General features: G+C 58.8%; 1 protein-coding gene across 1 annotated transcript in view; it reads right to left on the reverse strand.

The window, feature by feature from the left end:
• BMP7 (bone morphogenetic protein 7) overlaps positions 1-23,502 on the reverse strand; it is a 70,290-nt gene extending 46,788 nt beyond the window's left edge. The window contains exon 1 of the mRNA XM_079129443.1: positions 22,610-23,502. Coding sequence (XP_078985569.1) covers positions 22,610-23,027 — 418 coding nt within the window. The 5' untranslated portion in view covers positions 23,028-23,502. The remainder of the gene's footprint in view (positions 1-22,609) is intronic.
• Between the last annotated feature and the right edge of the window lie 845 nt (positions 23,503-24,347).

Raw genomic sequence — 24,347 nt, forward strand, 5'->3', positions numbered from 1 at the left:
CAGGGCAGGTGGGCAGGCTTGGAATCCAGGCCGAAACCTGCCCGGTTGGACGCCCAGGCCCAGTGGTCCCCGTCCCCTGAAGTTGGGGGCTTCAGTTCCCCCAACCTATGAGCTCGGCCGAGCTGCCTCAACACGGGCCTCTGCGGATGCAGCCCTCTGAGCCAGGTAAATGACAGACGCCCAGAAGCGACCAGCAGCAGACAGGAATAACGCTGTCCACTCTAACGGCCCTCCCTAGGCGTGGATGATTTCCAAATACGAGCCGGCGCCTTGAGTGATCTCTCGGGAGCAGGGACAGCGATGTCTCCATGCTGCTCCTCCAGACCCAGCCCACATGCGTGGGGCTTCGTGAATCTGCTGGGTTATACAGATTCCTCTTTGCTAAGTTCCTGTCTCGTCACAAGTATCTGATTGACGATGTGCCTTCAGTAAAGAGCTCAGACCGGACCCGGCACGCTCATCGCCAGCACCCGGGATGCAGCTGCAGCTCCCTCCCCGCACCGGCCCCTCCTCCCCAAGGGGACCCCATTCTGCCCCGACTCCAGGCCCCCGCTGCCTCTGGCCCTGGGCCACAGGATCACGACCATCCTTCTCTGTGCCTGCCCCCACGTCCCACTCACCTGCTGTGCACAGCCTCGGAGTGCTCGCTCCCACCGCACGCACGGGCTGAGATTCATTACTTTATGGGCACTTGGGGGTCTTTCCAGTTTGGGGCCATTAAAACCTGTGCTACACAAAAATCAACTCACAATGGATCAAGGACCTTGAAATTAGACCAGAGACCCTGCAGATTATAGAAGAAAAAGTAGGTCCAAATCTTCACCTTGTTGGCTTAGGATCAGACTTCCTTAACAGGACTCCCATAGCACAAGAAACAAAAGCAAGAATCAACAACTGGGATAGATTCAAACTAAATAGCTTTCTCTCAGCAAAGGAAACTATCAGCAATGTGAAGAGAGAGCCTACAGAGTGGGAGAAAATCTTTGCCACTCATACTTCAGATACAGCGCTAATTTCCAGAATCTATAAAGAACTCAAAAAACTCTACACGAAGAATACAAATAATCCAATCAACAAATGGGCTAAGGATATGAACAGACACTTCACAGAAGAAGATCTACAAGCAATCAACAAACATATGAAAAAATGTTCACCATCTTTAGTAATAAGAGAAATGGAAATCAAAACTACACTAAGATTCCATCTCACCCCAAATAGAATGGCGATCATCAAGAATACAAGCAACAACAGGTGTTGGCGAGGATGTGGGGAAAAAGGTACACTCATGCATTGCTGGTGGGGTTGCAAATTAGTGCAGCCACTCTGGAAAGCAGTGTGGAGATTCCTTAGAAAACTTGGAATGGACCCACCATTTGACCCAGCTATCCCACTCCTCGGCCTATACCCAAGGGACTTAAAATCAGCATACTACAGAGATACAGCCACATCAATGTTCATAGCGGCTCAAATCACAATAGCCAGACTATGGAACCAACCTAGATGCCCTTCAATTGATGAATGGATAAAGAAACTGTGGTATATATATACAATGGAATATTACTCAGCTATAAAGAATAATAAAATTATGGCATTTGCAGTTAAATGGATGAAATTGGAGAATATCATGCTAAGTGAGATAAGCCAATCTCAAAAATCCAAAGGGCGAATGATCTCACTGATAAGCGGATGATGACACATAATGGGGGGTGGGAGGGGGGCAAGAATTGAGGAAGGAGGGACTGTATAGAGGGGAAAGAGAGGTGGGAGGGGTAGGGGGAAGGAAAAAATAACAGAATGAATCAAACACCATTACCCTATGTAAATGTATGATTACACAAATGGTATGCTGTTACTCCATGTACAAACACAAACAACATGCATCCCATTTGTTTACAATAAAAACAAATTAAAAAAAATAAAACCTGTGCTACAGCCGGGCATGGTGACACAGGCCTGTGATCCCAGCCACTTGGGAGGCTGAGGCAGGAGATGGCAAGTCGAGGCCAGCCTCAGCAACTTAGCAAGACTCTTTCAAAACGAAAAACAGAAGGGACTGGGGACGTGGCTCGCTGGCAGAAGCCCCCAGGTCATCCCCGGTACCACCAGAAACAAAGGACAGGAAGGTGCTGAACAGCGCCCTGAAACACGCCTGTGGGCAGGCCTCAGCAGAACTGCCGAGTCTGTGCTAGCAATGCACCCATGGCTTGCGCCCACAACTGGGGAAAACGGGGCGTGGGACAAAGGAGACACGGCCCTAAAGGGACTTCAGTGACCGCCAGCAGGAGTCGTCACAGAAAGGGCCCTGGATAGACTCAGGGAGAAGGAGGTGGCCCATTCCAGAGGCCAGGAGGGACCCGGCAGGCAGCAGAGGGAACAGCGCCACCAAGAGCCCGGGAGACTAGCAACAGCGCAGGGCGCGCCTCGAGAATCTGCTGGAATGAGCAGAAAAGACAGTCGGCTCTTCACCAGGAGGCCTCTGGTCACCAACCCTGCCGGCCATGACCGGTTCTGCCCACCGTCTCGCAGGGCAGTACCTGAATCAGTTCTCTGGCAGAGGAGGGGAGATCCTGCAGAAAGTGGGCCGTGGCAAGTGGGAACAGAAGCAGGGAGCTGGGGGGTCCCGGGTCAGGACGGCACCTGACGCAGGCATCACTAAGCGATCCCAACATGCTTCTCTACCATCTGGCACTCAGGCCACCGCTACCAATCCTGGCTGGCCCAGAGGGGACACGCCAGCCTTTCCCAGCCCTGGTCTGGACTACGGAAGAGGCGGAAGGACAAGAAGCACTTCTGCAGGGGCTCCAACAAGTCAAAGGGGATCAGATGTTGCCCACTGGACCTGGTCGCTGGCTGCTCAAAGACCCTGGAAGGTAGCTCTCCAGGGACAGCCATGCAGAAAAGATGCCAGAAGAGCAGATGGGAGCCCGCTGCCCACGAGAGACGTCTGTGCCCACAGAGGGGACCACCGAGCATGCGCAGCTGTCCTCGCTGGCTCTGAAGCCTCCTCGGGCGCTGCAAGGGCTGACCAGGCGACAGAGCAAGTTAGTCACCAGCAGCTCCTTCCTGAACTTTTGGGTTTTCATAAAAAACTGGTTGACCTTTCAGACCACTGACTGCCTCCCAGATGCTGCTCGGCTGAGACAGGAAGAAACCCCACAGGCGCGGGGCGGCCTTCGGTGAGAGCCGCGAGACTCCGTTAGGAGCGTCAGCCTGTGGAAAGCAGATCGCGACCCGTGAGAAAGTGTCCCCTCCTCAGCTCATGCTCGGCCAGGTTCCTCAGCTGCTGGCGGAGTCGGGGACAGACCCCTTAGGTGAGGAGGGACTGCAGAGCCAGCTGAAGTCCCGCCAGAACTGCAGCCATTGACTGTGAGGGTCCCGCAGCCGGGGACCTGCCCACTCCGAACTCAGAAGCCACCGACCCCAGTGCCGTCCCTTCCTCAGGGGGCACGGCTCACCTGGAAGTCTCCGGCACGCACCGGAACTCAGAACCGACTTACCAAGCCTGCTGTTGAGAGGCAACTAATGGCCTCACAGCTTCCGGGCGTGGAATTTGACGATGGTCCTTCATTCATTCAAAGACATGTGGAAAAAGCCACATGAGGCCTGCCATGACCTGGGGGCTCTGGAAACCTGACCATCCCCCACAGGACTATGTGTGTCCCACTAGCGTGAGTCAGGACACACCTGGGGAGCAGAGCACTCGGCCACACGGCCTGGGAGAGGAGGACACTGCCCCTGGTCAGGAGAACGAGCAGGGCACAGAGGCCCGACCGCGCGCAGTGCCAGGGAGTCACAGGGTCTCCCACACCCTGTGCCCTGTGGGCAAGTTCCCAGCCTGGCCCGTGCGGGACGGGAGCCTCGGCAGCTGCCGCCACAGGAGCTCCATCTCTAGGTCAGGACGTTGCCTCCTGGATCACCAGACTCGAGGGCAAAGCCTGTGTGGGACCCAGGTCCCCTGGCCTGTAACCCTGCCTGGGCCAGCGTCACCCTCCAGTCGAGCTCGACTGCTGCATGGCATCACCCATGTCCCCACCTCCCACCCAGGACGGCCCTGCCTGGGAGCCACCCCATCGGCCACCGAGCCGCACACTGCTCTGGAAACTTCCACCAAATGCCCCATGGTCACCCAAACCCCAGGGTCCACCGCAGCTCCCCAAGCAGGACTGGGAGCCGCGGCCACCTTCCAGGCTCAGGGCCGTGTCCAGGGAGCAGCCGAGAGGTCACAGGCCTTGCTCTTGCCGCCTTTCTGCACAGGTGTGGGCAGGGCTGGGGTCGGGACTGAACCCTGGAGCGCCCGCCCTGGCACAGCTCTGCTCGAACGACATCATCGTTGTGAACCCAGCACAGCCTGGGCGCCGGAGCTGGGGGAGAAAGGGGCGGCAGGCGCACAGGCAGCCCCCAGGGCAGCGGAAGCTGCGGCCTGACCTGTGGCGTCCCCACTCTGCGAAAGGAACCCCTTCCCCAGTGCCCTGGGTCCCCACCCCCCACAGCCAACAGAGAACAAGGGGACGCGGGAATCGGCCGAGGTCCTCCGTGGGGCTGGCGGTCCTCGGTCCTCGGAGGAGCTGGTGGTCTTGGCCAGTGTGCTATGGCTGCCACCCTGCTCCTGACCAGGTGCACTGAGCAACATCTGGGGACAGCTCTGCTGTCACAGCCAGTGTGGGTGGACCGGCATTGAGTGGCCAAGGTCCAGGATGCTGTTCTACGTCCTGCCAGGCACAAGACGGCCCCACGGGGGAGGCCGACTCCCCAGGCATGGTGCACCTGTGGACCCAGGTCCCTGGGAGGCCGAGGCAGGAGCAGGCCTGCGCCAGGAGTTCAAGGCCACCCAGAGGCAGCGAGACCCCACCCCAGAAGTCACAGGGCTGAGCAGAGAGTCCCCAGCTAACCAGACGGACCTCGAGAACGAGAACCCAGCGTGGGCCCGTCCCCTGTCCACTGGCCGGGTGTAGCCGGGCTCATGGCCCAGGTTTTCCCTAAGTGAAGGGACGGAGTCACCCTGAAGACCCCTCTCTTCCCGTGGGCTGTACACACACGTGGCCGACAGCTACCAACACTGGCCTTCTCACGGCTGGGCCGACACCCCGAACAGCTGGATCCTGGATCCACTCTGTCCAGTCGGGCAGCACAGGACCCGCGTGGCCACTGAGCGCTTGAGAGACATGAGGCTGAGAGATGGAGGGCTTCCTTCCACTTCACTGGGATCAGTTTAAACCTAGAGGGCCACGTGGCCACGGCCTTCCTATGGACAGCGCCGAGCGGCTCGGTCGCCGTGGACAGTTCTGTGGACGGCACTGGCACGCTGAGACGAGGCTCTAGAGTGGCAGGCGGGTCCCGCCATGGGGGCTGAGGCATGAGGTGGGCTTTCCTCACAGAGCGGGTCCCAGTGTGGCAGAGTCCGGGGAGCCAGGAGAATTCATCCCAGAGCAGAGGCGTCAGGCCCGGGGCCCTGGTGGCGGGCGGCTCTGTAAGACAGGGCGATCCCACTGCAGCCGCGGGTCCCTGGGAGCAGACCTGCACTGCCAAGCACACGCAGAGGAGCAGCGTGTAGGACCCTGGGCAGACGTGCCATGCTCGGGAGGGCCAGGCCACCGTCTGTGACCAGAGCGACTTCCACTGCGGCCTGGCAGGACTGAGGCAGAGCAAGGAGCCTCTGCTGCGGTGAGCTCCAGCACCCGGCAGCCTGGAACACGGCCCGGCCCCCTGCGGCTTCACCAACCCAAGAGGCGGAGGAGGGCTAGCTGGGAACTTGGGTCCCCAGCCCACGCCAGGGCGGCGGGGCACCTCTAAAACCCATCGGGCAAGCGTGTCCTGGAGTATCTACACGTCGACAGCCCGAGAGACGTTCGCTGTCGCCTCTGGAGGTGTGCACGGGTCCACCACATGCCCCAGGCCTGGTCCTGGCAGCTTCCAGTCCAGCTCAAAGGCTCTGTGGCATCACCCACGTCCCCACCTCCCACCCAGGGACAGCCCTGCCTGGGGCAGCAAAGGAGCCACCCCATCGGCCACCGAACCGCACACTGCTCTGAAACCTAGGTGGGAGGAGTCCTTGGAAACTCCCCGTGGGGCCCTGGGAGGAAGAATGTCACCTCTCGACCCCACTCAACCTAGGAAGCAGCGGGGTCCAGCACCATCCCTGGGAGCAGGCAGTCTGGACAGAACACAGGCTCTGCCACCCACCAGCAGGGACTTGGGACAAGCTAACCCTCCTCTAGGAGGCTCAACCTCCCCCCTGTAAAACGGGGACGTACACAGGCCCCTGGTTCAGGGTTGTCCTGAGAGTCACGGAGCAGCTGGTGGGGCAGAGCGGTGTCCCCCTTCCCCTACCCCGCGGCAGGAGGGGCCGGTGCAGACCCTCCCACAGGCAGCCAGACGCCGGGTCAGCTGGGCAGGCACAGCTGGTTTAAGGTACTTTAGAAGCAAATCAAATCAAATGAGAATTTATAATCCTTCCCGAGGTCTGGGGCCCATCAGCCTCGCAGGTGCAGCAGAAGCAACCATCCCGGCCCTCCCCAGACCTCCCTCCCTTTCAAAATAAGAGTCTCCCGCAACGCCACGCTCCACCCCTGCCTTGGAGCACTGGCCAGAGTGGTCAGCATCACCTCTGAAAGGGACAACGGGCTGGTGAGGAGATGCCAGGGCGGGTCGCCCTGGTGGACACGGAGCCTCCCAGGACCCCACCCATTGCAGGTTCACGCTGGAACGACTGGACTCCAGTCTCCAGTCTGCACTAACAACCACCTGCCCTGGGGCCTTGGCCTGTTTCTGGAATGAGAAGGAGGCCCTGGGCTCAGCGGTGAACAGCTTGTAAGTCCCACTTCGTGTCCTGCAGGGAGGTGAGCAGGACGGCCGCGAGCAGACCCCAGACAGTCTTGACGGGGTCCTCTTGCCCAGTCGTGGATTCATTTCAAACAGAATGCTTGGACAACTAAATCCAAGTTTACCTACAGGCAGGAAATCCGTCCCACGGGCCCTGGGGACGAGTTCTGTGTCTCCATCTGGGCACTGGTCCCCGCTGTGCTCCCGCCTCAGAAGGTAGTGTTCTTGATCTCACCCGCTCTGCACACGCTGCATTTCTTAAGAGGCCTCATCCACAGTAGGCGCTAGGGCTCCGTCCACCCGGGGCCGCTCGGCTCGGCACCTCACCCTGTCTCTGCAGGAGAGGCGCCACCCATGAACAAGGGCTCTCTGGAGAAGATACCGACACCTCAACCAGCGCTAAGACATCTTGAGAAGCGTTAAAGCCAAGGACGGGGGCATCAGGCCCAACGTGCAGCACTGCAGAAGCCTGATGTGGCTCCCTCCTGCCCGCCCAGCTCAGGTACTGGACTTCCAAATCCACAGGCACGGACTGGCCACGCATCCCTGGGCCAGCTACTCACCTCTGTGCTCGGTTTTCCAGCCAGTAAAACAGGGATGGTAATAGCCCCCCACACACACCTGAAACGGTGGGTTCAAAAGTTAAAAAGTAGCAGCAGAGGTGGAAAGGGCACTTAGCAGGCAACCCTCAACAAATTTCAGCGACTAAGAGTGTTATTATGATGACTAACGTGGCTATAATTAGAGAGCAGACACTCCTACGCCCCCAACTCAGCCACAGGGACCCCAGGCCGGCCCAGCGTGCTGTTGCTGTTTCAGTGGTCCCATCTACCTCCACAGCAGCTGATCCACGAGCGAGCCCGTGACTCAAGCTGCCTCCCTCATAGAAAACCCTCAGTTGCATCTGCAGCTCAACCAGACCCTCAGGACCTCAAGTTTCTTCTGTCTTTTTTGCTCTATCATTTTCTGCACAATGACTTTTAAACCTTGGGTTTCTTGTCTCATGGTTACAAAATACTTGTCAAGAAGGTACCAAGCATCACGTCTCCGTAGAACCCCCACTGGAGGTGAGAAAAGCGAGGACAGACAGAGAGTTCTGCTTGCTCAGCAATGTCAGTCATCGGGAAGCAAAATACTTTTCAGAACCTGCAAGGGAAGCGGGGAAAACACGCATGAGGCCAGTAAGACAACTGTGACCTCAGGTTTCTGTGAGTGGCCACCTCGTCACCAACAGACCAGGTAGCAAGGAAAGAAGGAGGCAGGGTAAAGAGGGAAGCTGTCCAGCAACAGAGACAGGAGACGTGGCGAGGATGGTCCCAGCATCCTCCAGGGCCTCCCAGCTGCCGGTCCCTGTGTCCTTCCTTAAAGCTTTGGGATGCAGCCTTCCCACCCCCCACACCACTGAGACACTCGGATCGACCTCTGTTGCCTGCAACCGGAATTCTGAACAATGCTCCTTTGCTGACACCAAACGAACACTGCGGAGAACCAGCTCCTGAAGACACCGTCCACCCTCCTGCCCCTGCCACCCCTTCTGACCGGGGGACACAAGGGGGCCCAGACCCCACTGCCTCAGTGTCCCAGGGCAGTGGCAGAAGTACCTGGGAACCTGGACCCTGCCTGCTGGGGGAAGCTTGCTGGCTCGGTGTGCCGCTCCCGCCGGGCAGGCCTCTTCCCAGCTACCTGCCCTTGGCCAGCAGGCGCTGGCGGACCCTTAACCTGTGGGGTGCCCCCGTCTGCTGGTCCTCCGCCCAGAGGAAACAGGACTCCCGCACCGCCACACAACCCAGGCCAAGCACTGCCCCGGCCTCGGCCTCCTCCACGGGCAATGCTGCTGACCCTCTCAGCTCCTTTCCAGGAGGACCTGCCTCTTGTCCAAGCTGAGGCTTTCAGCCAAGCCCTGCCATTGGTGGGAGCACCACGTACCGTCACCTGACGCTACGGTGGTGCCCGAAACTAAGGTCTCCCCGTGGGCCCCAACTCATGTCAACGGCAACGGACCTGCGCATTCGCGGTGGGGCTCTATTCATCGGAGGCTGAAATCAGCGGGGGCCTCCATTTGTCTGTGCACACAGTGGAGCCAAATCATGCACACACTTCCTAAATCCACCAATGTACAAATGGCTCACGACCCAGAGGGGAAGATTTAAATCACTTGAATGGCCACCCAACCACCACGTCCAGCCCCCACCCCACCTCCTGCTCTGGTGCCTCCAGAGCAATTGTGTAGCTTCCCCTCCTCCCGGGGGGCAAGAGCTGTCCTCACCACCCAGTTCAGTCCATGAGACAAGAGGTCTTCCAGTAACCTCAGGGAAACCAGGACACAGACAACAGGGAGCCCTTTGGACTCTTCCTCCTCCTGCAGACTTGAATGTGAGATTGGATGAGGACGCAGTGCCCAGGGCTGTGGCAGCCATCTTATGTCCAAGGGTCCGTGGGAATGAGGAACTGGGCTGTGGGGAGCTCACGGATACCTGGATGACATCACTCACTGAGCTCCACCCCAGACTTGCAGTCAACCCCCTGAAGACCTGCTGTTTTGGGGGACAGTGATGGGCTTGTGTGCTGAAGCCACCCAGGCAGGTGACCTGCAGTGAAGAAGCCCTACGTGAGCCACTCACTGCTCCTCTGCAGAGAAGCAGGCACCACGCCACAGGTGTGTGTCTCACGGCATCTCCAGGGGGCAACAGTCAGCGTGGAGAGTCCCTAAGAAACCCACCTGGAGGAGGAAAGCTTTACCCTGGCGGCTTCAGAGGCGAAGGCAGAACGCCGCAGGGAAGGGCAGGCGGAGAGTGGCCGGCTCACCGCAGCTGCGCCTGGGATGGGCGTGGACTCCAGGCAGGTCCCGCCTGCCAGGGTCCGCCATGGGGTCCCCTCGGCCTGGACCCCTCCAGGGACCAACCCACTGACAAGCCCAGAGTCCTCGTGACTCGTTGCCTCCCCGCTCTGAATGCTGCTGGCCTGGGGACCAAGCCACCAGCTCGTGAGCTCTTGGGGGACATCCCAGGCCCACAGCGTGGCAGGTGGTTCTGGGTTTGAAGATAAGAACTTGGGCACGACGTGGGCCTGGGCCTAAGCCACCGTTTCTGGACCTGGGAAGACTGGCAGGAGGGACCCTCCACGCAGGCCCCCGGGGAGGAGCAGGTGCCCACGGCACCGGAGGGTAGATCTCACTTTGCCCCCTTGGCATGTCCCCCGTCAGCCTGACCCCTAGGGAGGGGGCTGCGCGGCACTACGTCCAATGCCTGGCCCCTCGTCCAGATGGACCAGGGGAATCGAGAAGCAACGTGGGCCGGAGCTTCCGGACCGAGGCCTCTCAGGGAAAGGCAGGGTCACCAGGACGAGGCCACGCTGACCACACAGGAGCTCACAGGGCAGGAGCCGCACCTTGGGTCGCTGCCACCTCCCAGGCAGGCCTGGGCGGCGCTCCCCAGCAGACTGGGCCCTGGGCGGCCAGGAGCACCCATCCTGAGTGCTCCCGCAGGCAGGCCCCTTCCCATGATCTCATGAGCCCGGGTCCCCTGAGCCCCACGCCGCCCAGCAGCAGAAGGCCCTGAAGCCCAGAGCTCACTGACCCCCGCAGCCACACACCGTGACCTGGGCCCCTGGGCAGACAGACCGGCCGGACCCAGAACTGGGAAAGACTGTCATCCCTGAACCCATTTCCTCCCACATCTAAATAAACAGGCCATGTGCTGCCTGAGGGGCAGCTGGCACAGGTGGCCCTCACCAAGGACAGAGGAGGGGTGAGGGCCAGGCCAGAGAGCACAGAGGGCATGGACACGCCACACCCGAAGGCAGATGAGAAGGAAGGTCAGACAGCCGGAAAGGACAACAGGGCGGCATCCTGCGCAACTGCACGGACATGATGTTCAGGAGAGCAGGCCAGCACACGGCCATGGGCTACGTGTAACCGGGCCCTGCACCCTGGACTGGTGGGGGACACCTGGAGCAGGTCCTGGTGGCTCCGGGGATCCATGTCCCGCAATGGTGAGCACATCTGAGTTGGCAAGAGGCAGCCGTCCAGCTCAGCAGGACTCTGGCCCTGCAGCTGGCCTCCCACTGCTAGTGACCTGTCAACAGACGGCTTCCCATTCTGGCCAGTGTCATGGCTGGGGGAGCCACCTGACCCACGTCCCCAGAGAGAGGGCCGCGCCCAGGGCTCCCATCGCTGTGCAGCCTGCGACGTCCCCTGCACGCTCCGACGCTGCCCCCGGGGGTGGGATCTGCACGCACCCAGGGCCGCGCACCCAGGGGACCCCAGGGGAGAAACCGCGACCTCCTCTTCATGACTCGCCCTAGGTCACGGGCTGTCGAGGGGCGGAGGCGGGATTCCAACCCAGGTGGTCGGACCTCAGAGCCACAGTCCTACCGCCCAGGGAGGGCCTGGCGCAAGTGGAGGTAGGAAAGGCACGGGGTGTGCGCATCGGCCACGGGGACCCCTGGGCCCCTCCAGAGAGCAGCAGTGGGCCAGGAAGGCGAGCCGACAGGGACCAGCCCCGCCAGGCAGAAGGGCCGATGAAGCTGGCCGTCACAGGTGGGGCAGCGAACCCTGGGGGCCTGGGCATTAGACAAAACCACAAAACCACTCTGCCCTGCGGCTGTGGGTGGCCCCTCTGCAGCGAGTGTGGCAATAGAACTTTATTTAGAGTCCTGCCACTCAGGCCTCAGGTGGCTTCATCTGAGCGATACCCACCCTCTTCTGACAATTGACCGCTCACTCTAGAAATGCACTGACCCCTCCGGCCTCACCAGCACAAAACCAGGCCGCAGGCCACGGCCAGCCTTTCCAGCCTTGAGCAGCTGAGGAGCTAGCTGCAGGCCTTGAGGAGAGGCGGGAAATACCTCCTCTGCACCCCGCCCCACCCAGGGAGCGGCCAGGGAGCAAGGTGGGCGGAGCTGCCCAGCTCCCCTCGGGGAAGGGAGCTGGAGGGCTGCTCTGAGGGGCTCTCGCCTCGACTTTCAGACACAGCCGGTGAAAGGTGCAGCTCAGCACTGGGAGCCCTCTGCCGAGCCAGGCCTCCCTCCGTCTCCAGGGCGCTCTGGGCCGGCAGGGCTGCGTGCAGGGCGGCTGTGTCCATGGTGGTCCGTCCCTCTGCAGACACTGCTCTGCCCCTCACCACGGGCCAGCGGGATTCAGGCAAAGCCTCCCAAAGGATCCCCAGCTGCAGAAAAGTGCCCTTGTGGGCTGGGGAGATGGCTCAGCTGGTAGAGTGCTTGCCTTGCAAGCACAAGGCCCTGAGTTCAATCCCCAGTACCGAAAAAAAAAAAAAAAAAAGAAAAAAGTGCCCTCAACTCTGGTTCTTGGCTGGGGTGATTCTGTGCCCAGGGCACACCTGATGATGTCTGGAGATACATGTGGCTGTCAAACCTGGGGCCAGGGTGCAGCTGGCACCTGGGGTAGAGGCTGAGAGGCCCTGAGCATCCCACAAGGCACGAGACGTCCCACCCCTGCCCCAGAACAACTTGGCTAAAATGTCCCTAGTGCCAGGCTGGGAAGCCCCCCTGGACTTGCCTAAAAGGGCAGGGCGCTTCCAAGTTCCTGGGTCCCGGGCCCTCCCCGCCCCTGCTCCTCCCCACCGAAAGCAAAGGCCATTAGAAGCCCAGGGTCGAGTGGGCATAGGCAAGTGGCCCCATTTATTGTTTCCTCCTAAAGGAAACGAGCAACCCGCACCTCCTTCCTATAAACATTTACTAGCCCGGGAAGGTTCTGAGGCCCCGCTGCCATTTTTTTAGGGCTTCTCTTTTAAGGTCAAGTCAGTCAGAAACTGGAACTCGAGACGGGGAGGCTGGTGGGGGGCACTTTACAAAGTTCAGGGCCAGGAGGGGCTGAGAGACCTACAGCCTCTCCCCAACCATAAACAAATGGCTGCTTTATGTCGGCCTCTCACCAACAGCAGAGGGAGTTTTAAAGGTCCCAGGACCCTGTGCGGGGTCCCGTCTGCTCTCGCTGAGTCCCCTTCACGCTAATGGGTCTGAAGGTGGATTAGTTACGGGCCTGCAGGGCTCGGTGCCCACGCGCTCCAGGTCTGGCCCCTCTGCCCCAGCTTAGGAAACTGAGGACCCGCTCGGTGGCGTCCTGCTGCCTCCAGCGGGGTTTCTGGTCTGCTGGGGCTGGAGCGAATTCAGTCACTCAGAGAATGCAGAGAAAGCACACAGGAATCCATGTGCCCTGACTAGGGGGCTTCTCTGTGTCTAGATGAACTTTCATTTTGGGATAGCTTTAGAACCACAAGAAAGTAGCAGAGGGGTCCATGGAGCTCCACATGAGGACCGCTCACCCATGTCCCCCAACAGTGCATCTCCCCCAAACAGGCGTCGGTCAGAACCAGCAGTCACAGGAGCAGGATTTCTTCAGGCGGCAGGTCTTTCCACTGGTGTCCTCGGCCATCCAGGATACCACTTGCCGGGAGCAGACGGAGTCTGTCTAGAACCTCTCCCCACCCCGCCCCCTCACCCGCCTCCCCCAAGGCTGCGGTCACCCTGTGGGGAGAGGGCCCTTCCACCAGGCCTCCTGGTAGACCCACCCACGGCAGGCAGCGGCAGGCGGAGCCCTGGGTTCAGGAGATGGATGGTCACACCCTGAACCCCTGCTGGCGTGCTTTCTTTGACCCTCCATCCTGGGTTTACCTTGATGAATGAAGAGGAAGCCCGTGCACTAGGACTGCTCTGGGGCCTTCCTTCCCAGACTTGTACCCTTGCTCCCCAAATCTCCTGCTCAGGGACAGCTAGCCCGCTGGCCCGCCGGCAGCACCATGAATCACCAGCCCGGGCAGCGGGCGTTCTGGTGCCCAGGAAGGGCCGTTCCTGGGCCTTTCCTATGCAGCACCTTGAGGCCTGGCTATTAAAATACCAGCCTACAGCTGCCTCTGGAATTTCCCCACAGAGGGGTGTGAGATGCACATGGCCCACACACAGGCAGGCAGGGCCTTTGCCCTGACATTCATTTTTGAGCCATAAAGACAGGGGAAAGAGGAGTTATCACAAGCAGGATGGACGACAAGAGGAGAGGGGTGTTCTCTTGTCTTCCTCTCTCATCAGAGCAGACCACGAAGCCAAGGCCATCGGCTGGGCTTCTATCCTCAGGGTCTCAGCACTGTCCCCTCCACGCCCCCTCCCTATTCCCACAACCCCACCCGTCCAGGAGGCCAGAGCGAACCGCTCTGCCTTCAGCAAGAGCTGGACTCAGGCATGGACCAGTGTGGGCTGCTGCAGACCCCGCCGTCCTAAAGCAGGAGACCCCGCTCACCCTGCAGACGCTGGGCAACCCGGCCAGAGCTGAGAAAGGTGGCGTTACAAGATCACTACTGCCACAGAAGGACCTGGACCTCCGCCCTGGCACCGTCCCTACATGGGGTCCTCTGAATCTGTGTCCAGATCCGCCACACAAGATTCTGCGAAGCGCTCTGGGGCCCAGGGAGCAGAAGCAGCACTCCAGGGTGGTTTGCAGAGGACGAAAGGGCCCACTCTGACTGGAGGAGGCAGCGGTGGCCCAGACTCCAGGACCTCACAGCACAAGGTGCGACTCTGGGCAGAGAACCTGGCTGAGGCCGAAGCCGCCTTTGCTGAACAACAGGGCCCAGGGAGCAAGGCATTCAAAGTGGGAATGAAAGAAGAATACCTGTGAGGCGGAAGCTTCCAGAAACACTGGCCTAGGGAGGAGGTACGTGCCCTGGGGGAAGGCGAGATGGTTCCATGGGAGACAGGGAAACCTTACAATTGAGAAAGAAGCGTGAACAATGATGGGCAGCATGGAGACGTACCAGCTGCGTTTCCCACACTGCCCAGCGGACGGCAGGGCTAAAGCTGACGGGACCCTGCCTGTGTAAGGCAGGGGACAGCCCACAGCTCCGTGTCCTGCATCTCCTGCGCCTGCTGCCAAGGGACCGCCGCTCCTCCCCGATTCTTCCCTGCCGCAGAGCCCAGACTCCTGCCCACCTGGAGTCAGGCCTGGCCAGAGAAATGCAGAAGGCCCGTTCCTACCCTGTCCCTCCAGAGCCCAACCGGTGACTCTCGTAGGACCTGAGCCTGCCCGGGGCCCCCACGGCCATCCATGTGCCAAGGTGGTGTGACTGCACAGAGCTACAACTCGAGCAATGAAAAGCCAACCTCTGTGGCCTCCCGGCTGTGCCGTGGGGTCCTTGTCACTGTTACTGTATCTGACAGACGAAGGGTCAAAGCTCGGTGACCAAACCCAAACTGACAAACAGGACGTGGGAAACGCAAGGGACAGCCCTCACGCTGCGAATCTTGGTGACCACAAGGGAAATTAAACGAGCACTGCTTGTCAATTAAAGCGGTATCGGTTAGGACTGCGCCGCCAGGACAGGCCAGCGTCTGTATGGTTCCTCCTCAGGATCCTACCCCGTCTTCCACCTTCCCTACGTCTTATAGAGAAGGGGTTGCAACACAGCTGCTGTCATGTGGTTTACTTCTCTTTAGGGTGTGTACTCAAAAATTCACCAGTGGAGTGCAGAATCAGACACCAAGGAGGCCACCTGGAACCGTCCTCCATCCATGACACAGAGGGGACAGCCGCGCACCTTCTCTGCCCAGCCTGGGCAAGGTAGCAAGGATGTCTGGAAAAAAACCAGTTCAGAGTCCTTTACCAGAGGCCAAAACACAAGCCGCGGAGCGCGCGGGACACAGGCTGCCGCTGTGAGGTCCCCAGCACCCAGCACTGGGGCCAGGAGGTAGAGTCAGGCTAAATGCTTGGAGCTTGTTTTGCTTTTTTTTTTTTTTTTTTTTCCCCCAAATGACACAAAATAAGAAAGCGGTTGGAACCACCCAACCCAAGGCCTCCAAACAGGAGAGTCCTAGAGTTTGGAAACAGCACGAGTTTTTATTCACAGTCAAATTTAATTAAGCCAAACAACAAAAGATTGGAACTTGAAAGCGACTGGGAAGACCGAGATGTGACACTCGTGGCCCGAACGTGCCCAGTCAGACTTCTCAGCACAGAAGAGCAGGGTTCCGGAAGCCTGCAGTGAGAAGGCCCAGCCAGGTCTCAGGCCCCAGGGGCGGAGGCCTTCGGCCACGTCCCCCAGCCCAGCTGCAGAAGGGTGGGCTGCCTGGCACCTGCTGCCGTGGAGGTGGCGCAGGGACGCTCCGTTAATGAGTGTCTCGGGCCTGTCACTCCCTGAAGGGAAAGGCTCTCTGTGCTTTGACTGGCTTCCAGGAGCGGGTGGGAGGAAATTCTTAGCAATGCAATTTTTCAAAATTAAACTTTTTCACCTTGGAACCACTTCTTATTTACAGGTGCAGAGATAAAGCAGAGAGGGCCCTTGTGCATCCTTGCTCAGCTTCAGTCCTCAAATAACTGCAGATGCTGAAACTGAAAGGGTCAGCATTATACTCTGCTCATCTTCAAAAAAGTTGGGTGTCCATTTGAATTTCATCCCCCTCTGAAAGAAGAGGGAAGCACAGTTCCAACTGAGGGGCTGCTTCCTTGACATCTTTAAAATAATGAGTAGCTTAACCTCAGTATTTTAAGAGTAAGTACTAAAAAACTGAAATTTGGACTCACACAAAGTGAAGCTCAATCTAGCCACCCCAATAAGAGCTACCATTGATTGTGCCAGACTCTGCACATGGGGGATCTGTTAAGGAGGAGATTACTAACTGACTTTTATAAAGGGAGGAGACAAACTCAGAGATGTTAAGTAACTTGACCAAGGTCACACAGCTAATATGCAACCACAGTGGAAACAGAGACGAGGGTTGAAACTGTCTAAAGGGAATCACTGTGGATGCCATTCCATTCTCCCTTCCAAGCCACACCCACGGCTGTCACCAAGAACTTCCGTTACATGGCAGTGAAACCCCTCAACCCCCCCCCCCTCCATATATCACCCAGAATTAGCTGCAAAGTGTCAGGAAACTTGGCCAGGCAGCCCAGCATCGGCGAGGGCTGGAAGCCTTCACCGTGAAGCCCTTTATAGAAGCCGCGGTTGGCAGCCCCCGCTGCTGCAGGGAACAAATTAACATTGGCATTCCAAACACAGGAAAGGAAGGAAATTGGAAACACAGTTTATACTTGGCCAGCCCTTTGAAATACTGTACCATGCTACCGACATCAATTAATGAAAAGCAGGGCTGTGCGAGAGGGTCTGGTTTGGAAATGCATTAACACACGTTAAACATGTTTGTACAGGAACTGGATTATAAGCACCCTGGCTCCAAAACAATAAAGCAATTACCCTAAAACTGGTGCTCTCCAGTCGCCATTAATTCAATCCACTCCACGCGGATCAGCGAGGGCTTTGCGCCGCTCCCCACAATGCCTTCCGCGCGAGGGCTGGGAGGCCCGTGTGGCAGGCACCGCCCTGGCTTCACATGGGGACGACGGATCAGATCCCAGCACGCCTGACACCCCCACGGGAAACACTTCCTGGGGCGGGGCGCCCTGGCGTTTGCGGGCAGCGCCCGCTCACTGGGTTCGAGCGGGTTTTCAGAGAAGGTTAACTATGAAATGTCTGTTCCCCATTAAGAAATACCAAGGCGCATTTTTGTCAAATAGTATTTGTCAAATGCCATTTGCCACAGAACCCGGAATGCCATCCCTGCGGAACACATGGCTCGGGCCGCCCGGCCCCCAACAGCCCTGGCTGGACGCGGGATCATTTGCAGCAAGCGAGCCCTCTTGCCTGTGTCAGCGTTGCAGGAGTCAGAAGGGAGGCTCGGTGATCCGGGGAAGCTCTGCCCAGGTGGCCCAGCACACAGGACTCACCATCACACAGGGTTCCGGGGCAGAACCGCCTCAGGGAAGGATTTCAGACGGGCAAGTGGGGTCCAGGACTCCCCCAGCCAGGGAAAGAATCGGCTGGTTTCTTGCAAGCCCAGCCTCCCAGGCCGGCCTCTGAAGACATACCCACCTGCGTCCTGGCATTGGGGCCCGCGCCCCAGATGTCCCCGTGTCTCCTCCCTGCTCCGTCACCCCGCTGACGTCAGCCCTCGAGTCCACACCGATCTGGGATCCGTCAGGCTGGAGCCGTTGGAGTGTGTAAAGCTAAATGTGTTATCATTCTCACCACAAATTAACAGTTTCTATGTAAATATTGGTATTTCCTCACCCCACGGAGGCGAGGGAGGCGCAATGGCACCAGCGCATTTGATTTAGGCTAATTAAAAGCAGAGGGTCGTGCAACTCAATATATTGATTTTACCAGTGGGGCTTAAATCTTTCATAATAAGTGTACACAGCTGCGGCCCTCCCACCCCAGCTCCAAGGCTAATCCTCACATTCCTGCTGACAATAACATGACAGGTCCCACACATCCCCGCCTGTGCCCTCACCCGGCAACACTGCCACAGCGCATTAAGACGAAGCTTTGCAGCGAGCATCGCCAAGAAACCAGCGTGTCGACAGCCCCAGCTAACTCCATCACTGAGCTCGAATAATGAGCGCGGCCAGCAGTTTGGTGCAAAGGGCTCCCTGTTCCCATGGGCAGGCTGGAGAAGGGCGGAGGGCGGGCAGCATTAGGACACTCTGCTGCTCACGACGGGCCAAATATGACCTTACCGAAGGCGGGAGGGCGAGATAGTCAAGCGATACGTGTGATCAATCAACTTAGAGGAACTCTCCCTGGAATGAAATCATCACTCGTCTCTGAGTTCAGTGGACATGTGATATTTGCTCACATGGCAGGCACGCCGGTGGTCAGGGGATCGTCCACCAGCTGTGTTTATCTGGGCGAAGGCTGGATGTGTCTACACCACCAAGGTGAGGCCTGAACCTCAGCCCTCACCAGCTGCATCTCAAAGAGCTTTCTTCTGTGCGGATGCAAAGAATCATCCCCTCTTGCTGCCCCGGGCCTTTGGATGGGAGCACGTCCCAAGGCGGTGAGAACGCTGGAACAAAAACCAAAAATAGCCATCCCAGCTGGCAGCCAGGGCTCAGGCTTACCCTGCCTTGATTCCAGGAGGGAAATACATAGAAGATCCCAAAAGTTCAAATCTGGGTCACATATATTCTTGGGAAAAGGGGAGTTCGGGGGGGGCGGGGAATCTTTGATTTATATAAGCAGGAAAATGAGGTTTAAAAGAAGTGATTTTGAAAGGGTTACTAAAAACACAGCTGTTGGTACACTCCTGTAGCGAAGGCGCTCTGCAGAAAGAGAAAGAAGGAAAGGAAGAGAGGAGAGGGAAGCCTGTGTGACATCTATATTAACCTTTGGCTGCTTACCAGGGAGGGCCGCGCAGGGCTGGAATGCGGAGCAGCCCCTTCCAAATTCTAACACAAGCCAGGTTACAGCTGCAGATGCCTGCGGCCATGCTCCGCAGGACTCCCTGAAGGACATTTCTAAACTGTAACAGAATCTTTTCCTAATACTCTACAGTGGTAGGGCCTGTTCCGAAGGGGCAAAAGGAGAGCTCGTAATGCCAAACACTTGTCAACAAAAAGGACAGCCAGATGGTATAAAGCAAAACTCCAGCTCCGCGCCTTCCCCTCCTCGCAGGCTGCATTAACAAAAGCCACTTTTATACGCTGACTCCAATAATGATAGGTTTCCAACTTTCTCTTTTTTTAATTTAGCTTCGAAGATTAAACAAATTTCATTCCTTCATAACCTGACCCAGAGATAAACACGGGTCACACACCCATGTCATGCCAGCCGGCGTCCTTAGGAGATTCCAAACAGAGCTGCTGGCTTCTTCCAAAGAAAGAATGGAAGGACTAGAGTCTGATGCAGTCTGCAGGATCGCCATCGCCTGGGGACTTCTTTAAGAGAGGGTAGCCTGTTTTGAATTCCAAAATTAAGTCTACACAGAGGAGTCAGGGGCTTGTTAATCCAAACCAGTTTACAAATCTTGCCATTGAACTTCAGGGGGGGCCAAGCTGGGAGGATGTGAGCCCCACTCACCTAGCTCAACTGGAGTGCCACAGGGCTGGATCACACCCTGGCCTTTGTCATAGGTGCAGCCTGAAGTCCCCACTCCCAGCACCTGGTTTTGTCGTAAAGTCGAGTTTCCCCCACTAGTTTAGATCCCGCTCAGCCTGGCAAAAAGCTCGAATTCCAAGAAGGACTTATAGGAACAAAACCAGTTTGCAGACAGAAGAAAGAATAAAGGCACCAGGTCTGCAAAAACCTTCAGAATTCAGGCAGGGGTCCTCATGCACAGGCAGCCTTGCAGGGTGCGGAGGTATGCACAGAGGGGGAGGGGCAGTAGAGGAAGTCAGCCGCCCCCCCAAGATCCTCATGGTGGGCCCACGAAATCCTCCCCATGGTAACAAGCCCAGGCTGGACACAGACATGTGGCACATTCTCACTATTAGGTACAATGTGTGAATCAACTTGGCTTTAGAAAAGTTTGCGTTTGCAGGTCACCAAGACTGGCAGTCCAAGAAAAGCAGCACTCTTCCTCGGCACACCCAGCAAACCCATCCCCCCCACCCCTCTTCCAAGTGTCACCCCCAAATCCCTCCTATGGAGAAATGTCAAGTCCTTCACAACAGAAGAACAGGCAGTTAATTCCTGTGCTGTGGCTGGGCAGAAATCCAAGGCCACCCTTAGGTGCACCTACAGGAAGCCTCTTGCCAAACGGCCGCCCAGGTCTTCCCCTAACTAATTAATTACCTCCAGTTTAGGGACAGAGTGGAAAAGAAAATAAGGTCAGTGCGCCCTGTTAAAAGCCACTCTGCCATCTAATTTGGAGAGCTGTTTCAGAAAGCTAGACCTGAGAAAGTCAGGACCGTCCTACAAAGCCCAAAGCAGCCCAACTGATTAAGAGGCTCAGACAAGCCAGTCTTTGTCCTTTCAAGATGAAAGAAATGGATTCAAAGGTGTGTGTACTGCCGGAGGAAAACCACCCAGCTATGGCTTTCCCAAGCAAGTCCCAGCTTGCTCCCCAGGCCTTGGTGGGAGCAGCCCGCCCTGTCCCAAAGTTCCCAGGAGTGCCCAGTTAGCAGCCTGGTCCCTCTCTGGGATGCAGAGCCCAGGTTCCACCACAACTGCAGGTCCAGAAGCACCAGGGCACTATTAGCACTGGGTCTGCAGAGTCTGCTACAGAAGCCAGGGATTACGAATACTTTTTTAATGACCCTAGCCAGGCTCTGAATGCATCCACTGGGACCTGCTGTGTTCAATGAGAGACACAGGACTGAACAGAATAGGAGATGCCATAAATCTGACCACCCTCCCCCAGGGAAAGGACCCTCCTCAACTCTGGCCTCAGGAGAACTACAGAACTCTTACATTCATTAATGTATTTACGTGCATGTATTCAGAAGTCTTTCGTTTTTGCTATTGCTAATAAATACACAGGTTAAAAGCTCACAAAGACAAAAACAGAAAAATCAGACCCCAGCTCCCACCACCCTAAACCCTGCCCCTGGCCCAGTAAAACCTCTCTCCAGCTCATGGTGTCCTCTTCCACTGGGGCAGGGATGATGTACAGGAGCAAGTGTCAGCGCACTGGCCTGCACCTTGCACTTTCCCATACATTGTGGAAGACTGCTGTAAACCAGGGCAGATGGGGCTGCCTGCTCTTACCTGGTTCTTTAGTATAAACTTTCAGTTACTTTGGCAACTCAACCTCCCCCCACCCCGTGCTGGCTGAACCTCATTTCACTATTTGATTTTGACTATTATGAAGGACAGACAATGGCCTCCCGGGAACCCCAGAGACCTTATCTGGAACGGGAAGCCTCGAGGCGGAGACCCGCGATTCCCGGAGCGCCCCTTCCACGCCCCAGGTGCCCAGCGCGGGGCTCCGAGCCACATGACTTCCAAGTTGACACAGCGCCCGTGGGCGTGTTTGCTGTCCTGACTTGGTTCGGGGTTTTCGCAGCAAGTTACACAAGTACAATGAAAGCGGCTCGGGGAACAGCGCCATCCGGGCGTGCTATCTCGGAAACCAAATATTTGATGATCAGCCCTACAGCGCGCTGCCGGGGGTTAGTTTGAGCAAGTCCGGTGAACTTGCGGCAAAGACGGAGGGGGAGCGACCGGGCCCGCTGCCGCCCCAGCCTGGGGTCCCTGGGGTGGTTGTGACCCGGATCGGGAGCCAGATCCCACAGCCACCCCCCGCGCGTCTACTCCGAGATCCCGCGCCGCTCCATCGCTGAAACCCGTGGTTTGCGTGCCACACGTGATAAACGCTGAAAATGGATTCTGCCCGCCCGGGACCTATCATTAAATATTTAAAATAGCTCGCAATGGCAACGTTTCTTCCCCAGCTCCAGCCAAGAGAGCTGAGAGGTGGGCGCCCGGCGGCTGGCGAGGGGCCGGAGGCGCCCGGGGCGCGCAGCGGGCTCAGGCAGACGCACCGCGAGGGCGCAGGTAGGGCTGGCCAGGGCCGGGAGGGGAGTGCGACGCCCGCGATGCCCCGCCGGACAGGCCCTGGAGGGACTGAGGAGGGGCCGGAAGGCAGCTCCACCGAAAAGGGCCCTTTAAATCCAGGTAGCGCGGGCCGCGCCGGCCCGGGACAGCTCACATGACCCAGCCCGGCTCTTTGAACTGAGCCGCGGCGGGGCGGGCGGGCGCCTCTTGCCCCGGAGATGGGCCGACGGCATAATGCCGAGGAGACTTCGGACCGACCCCTCCTTCCCAGTAACCCCCACAGGCCAAGCTAAGCCCGGCCCGCACTACCTGGGGTGGGGGCGGCGGGAGGCGGCGCTCAGCTTATAGTCCTCTGGGGCCCGGGGTGGGAGACCCTCGGTCAGGCACTGCGGTTTTGCAAACGGCCAGGAATGGAAAGATGGGGCGGGCTGGAAATAAGAAGCGGTCCCCTCCCTGTCCCAAAGCGTCCCTGACACAGATGCACACCCCTCCCTCCTGCCCTCACTCACCGAGGTTGACGAAGCTCATGACCATGTCGGCGTCGGTGAGGAAGTGGCTATCTTGCAGGCTGGCCAGAGGGGGGCCCTGGGTGCTGAAGACGGCCTTGTAGGGATAGGAGAAGCCCTGGCCGTCGGGCCCGCCGCCCTCCTCCACCGCCATGGCATTGTACAGGTCCAGCATGAACATGGGCGCAGAGTTGTGCTTGCCCTGGAGGTGGGGGCGCGGGCGATGGGGCAAGCCCAAGATGGAGAGGATCTCACGCTGCATCTCCCGTCGCTCCTGGCTGCGGAGGCGCCGGTGGATGAAGCTTGAGTGCACCTCGTTGTCCAGGCTGAAGTCGGCCAGGGCGGAGCGCAGCAAGAACAGAGGCGCCCAGAGCGCCACTAAGCTGTGTGGCGCCGCAGCGCGCAGCGAGCGCACGTGCATCGCGCCGATTCTACGCGCGATCCGGGCTCCCGGCACCCAGGCCCGCGCCGCCCCAGGTGGCAGAGCGGGTAGGCGGCCGTCCACGCCGCTCGGTCACTTGCTGCAGACGGGCCCCGCTGCGCCCGCGCCAGACATGGCCACTCCCCGGCCGGCTGAGCTCTGCCCGGACCCCCACCCCCTGCTCGGCGCTGGTCCGGGGCCCCTCGCCCCGCACTCGCCGGGACGCACCGCAGGGCTTGGAAACCAGCTCCAGTGAGCGAGCGAGAGAGCAAGGAGGCGGGCGCGGGTGGGAGGAGCAGCCAGCAAACCTAAGAGTCCGGAGAGTGAGTGCCGGGGAGGCAGCGAGGCAGCAGGCGAGCGAGCGCTCCTTCCTCCAGCTCCTCTCCCGCCCTCGCCCTCGGGCGCGGGCGACCCACCCTCTTCCGACCTCCGGCGCGAGAGCAAGGGCCCGGAGTCGCTCCTCCAGCCCTGCACGCGCTTGATCGCACGAGAGGCCGCGTCGGGAGCCCCAGAGTGGTACGCGCTGGGGCCTGGAAGAAGGAGGAGGTGGAGGAGGACGGGCTTCCAGGGCCCCTCCCGCGCCGGCGGCCTCCCACCTGCCCTCGGCCCCGCCCTCCCCCAGCTGTGCCCAATGGGTTCATTCATTCCTTACAGTGCACTGGATAAATATTTACCAAGCGCCCACCGGGTGCCCAGTGCCGGAACGATAGCCGCTGGGATGCGGAGGGAGGAATCCGTGTCGCCCTGCCCTCTTGGGACTCGCAGCTGGGGCAAGGAAGGCGGTCTGCGCCGACCGACGGGATTAGGGCTGCGGTAGGAAAAGGAAAAGCTGGGGACGCGCGGGAATAGGAGCGGGCTGCGCGGAGGCGGTGACCCTTGGCCCTGACTGCGCCTGGGTTCTCCCAACACTGCCCTGACTCCCGCCACTCCGACCCCTCCACACCTCCGCAGCATGGCTTCGCGCTTGCACCTCCCCCCGCTCAGGTGCCACTTCCTGCTGGAGACCTTTTCAGACCAGCGGAGCTCAGGTCGCTTCCTCCCCTCACCCCGCGTTCACTTGTTTCATCTTGTTATTTCTCTCACTGTCTGGAATCACATCGTCCTTGTCCCTCAGTCGCCCCCACTAAAAACCCAGGGATCTTGGGAGCGCCTGTGCTCCTGGTGCCCTGAAGGCAGCGCCTGGGAGCCGCTGTGTCTTACACAGTCCATCATCACCGAGTGCATAAGAGACATCTTTGTCTCGGGATCCTTCCCCATGCCCTCCTGGGCTTTGAGACCACTCCACCCACCCCTCCACCTGAGACAGGTCCCCCAGCCCAC

Source organism: Sciurus vulgaris, assembly GCF_902686455.1.
Source record: "Sciurus vulgaris genome assembly, chromosome: 2".
Classification (NCBI taxonomy): Eukaryota; Metazoa; Chordata; class Mammalia; order Rodentia; family Sciuridae; genus Sciurus; species Sciurus vulgaris.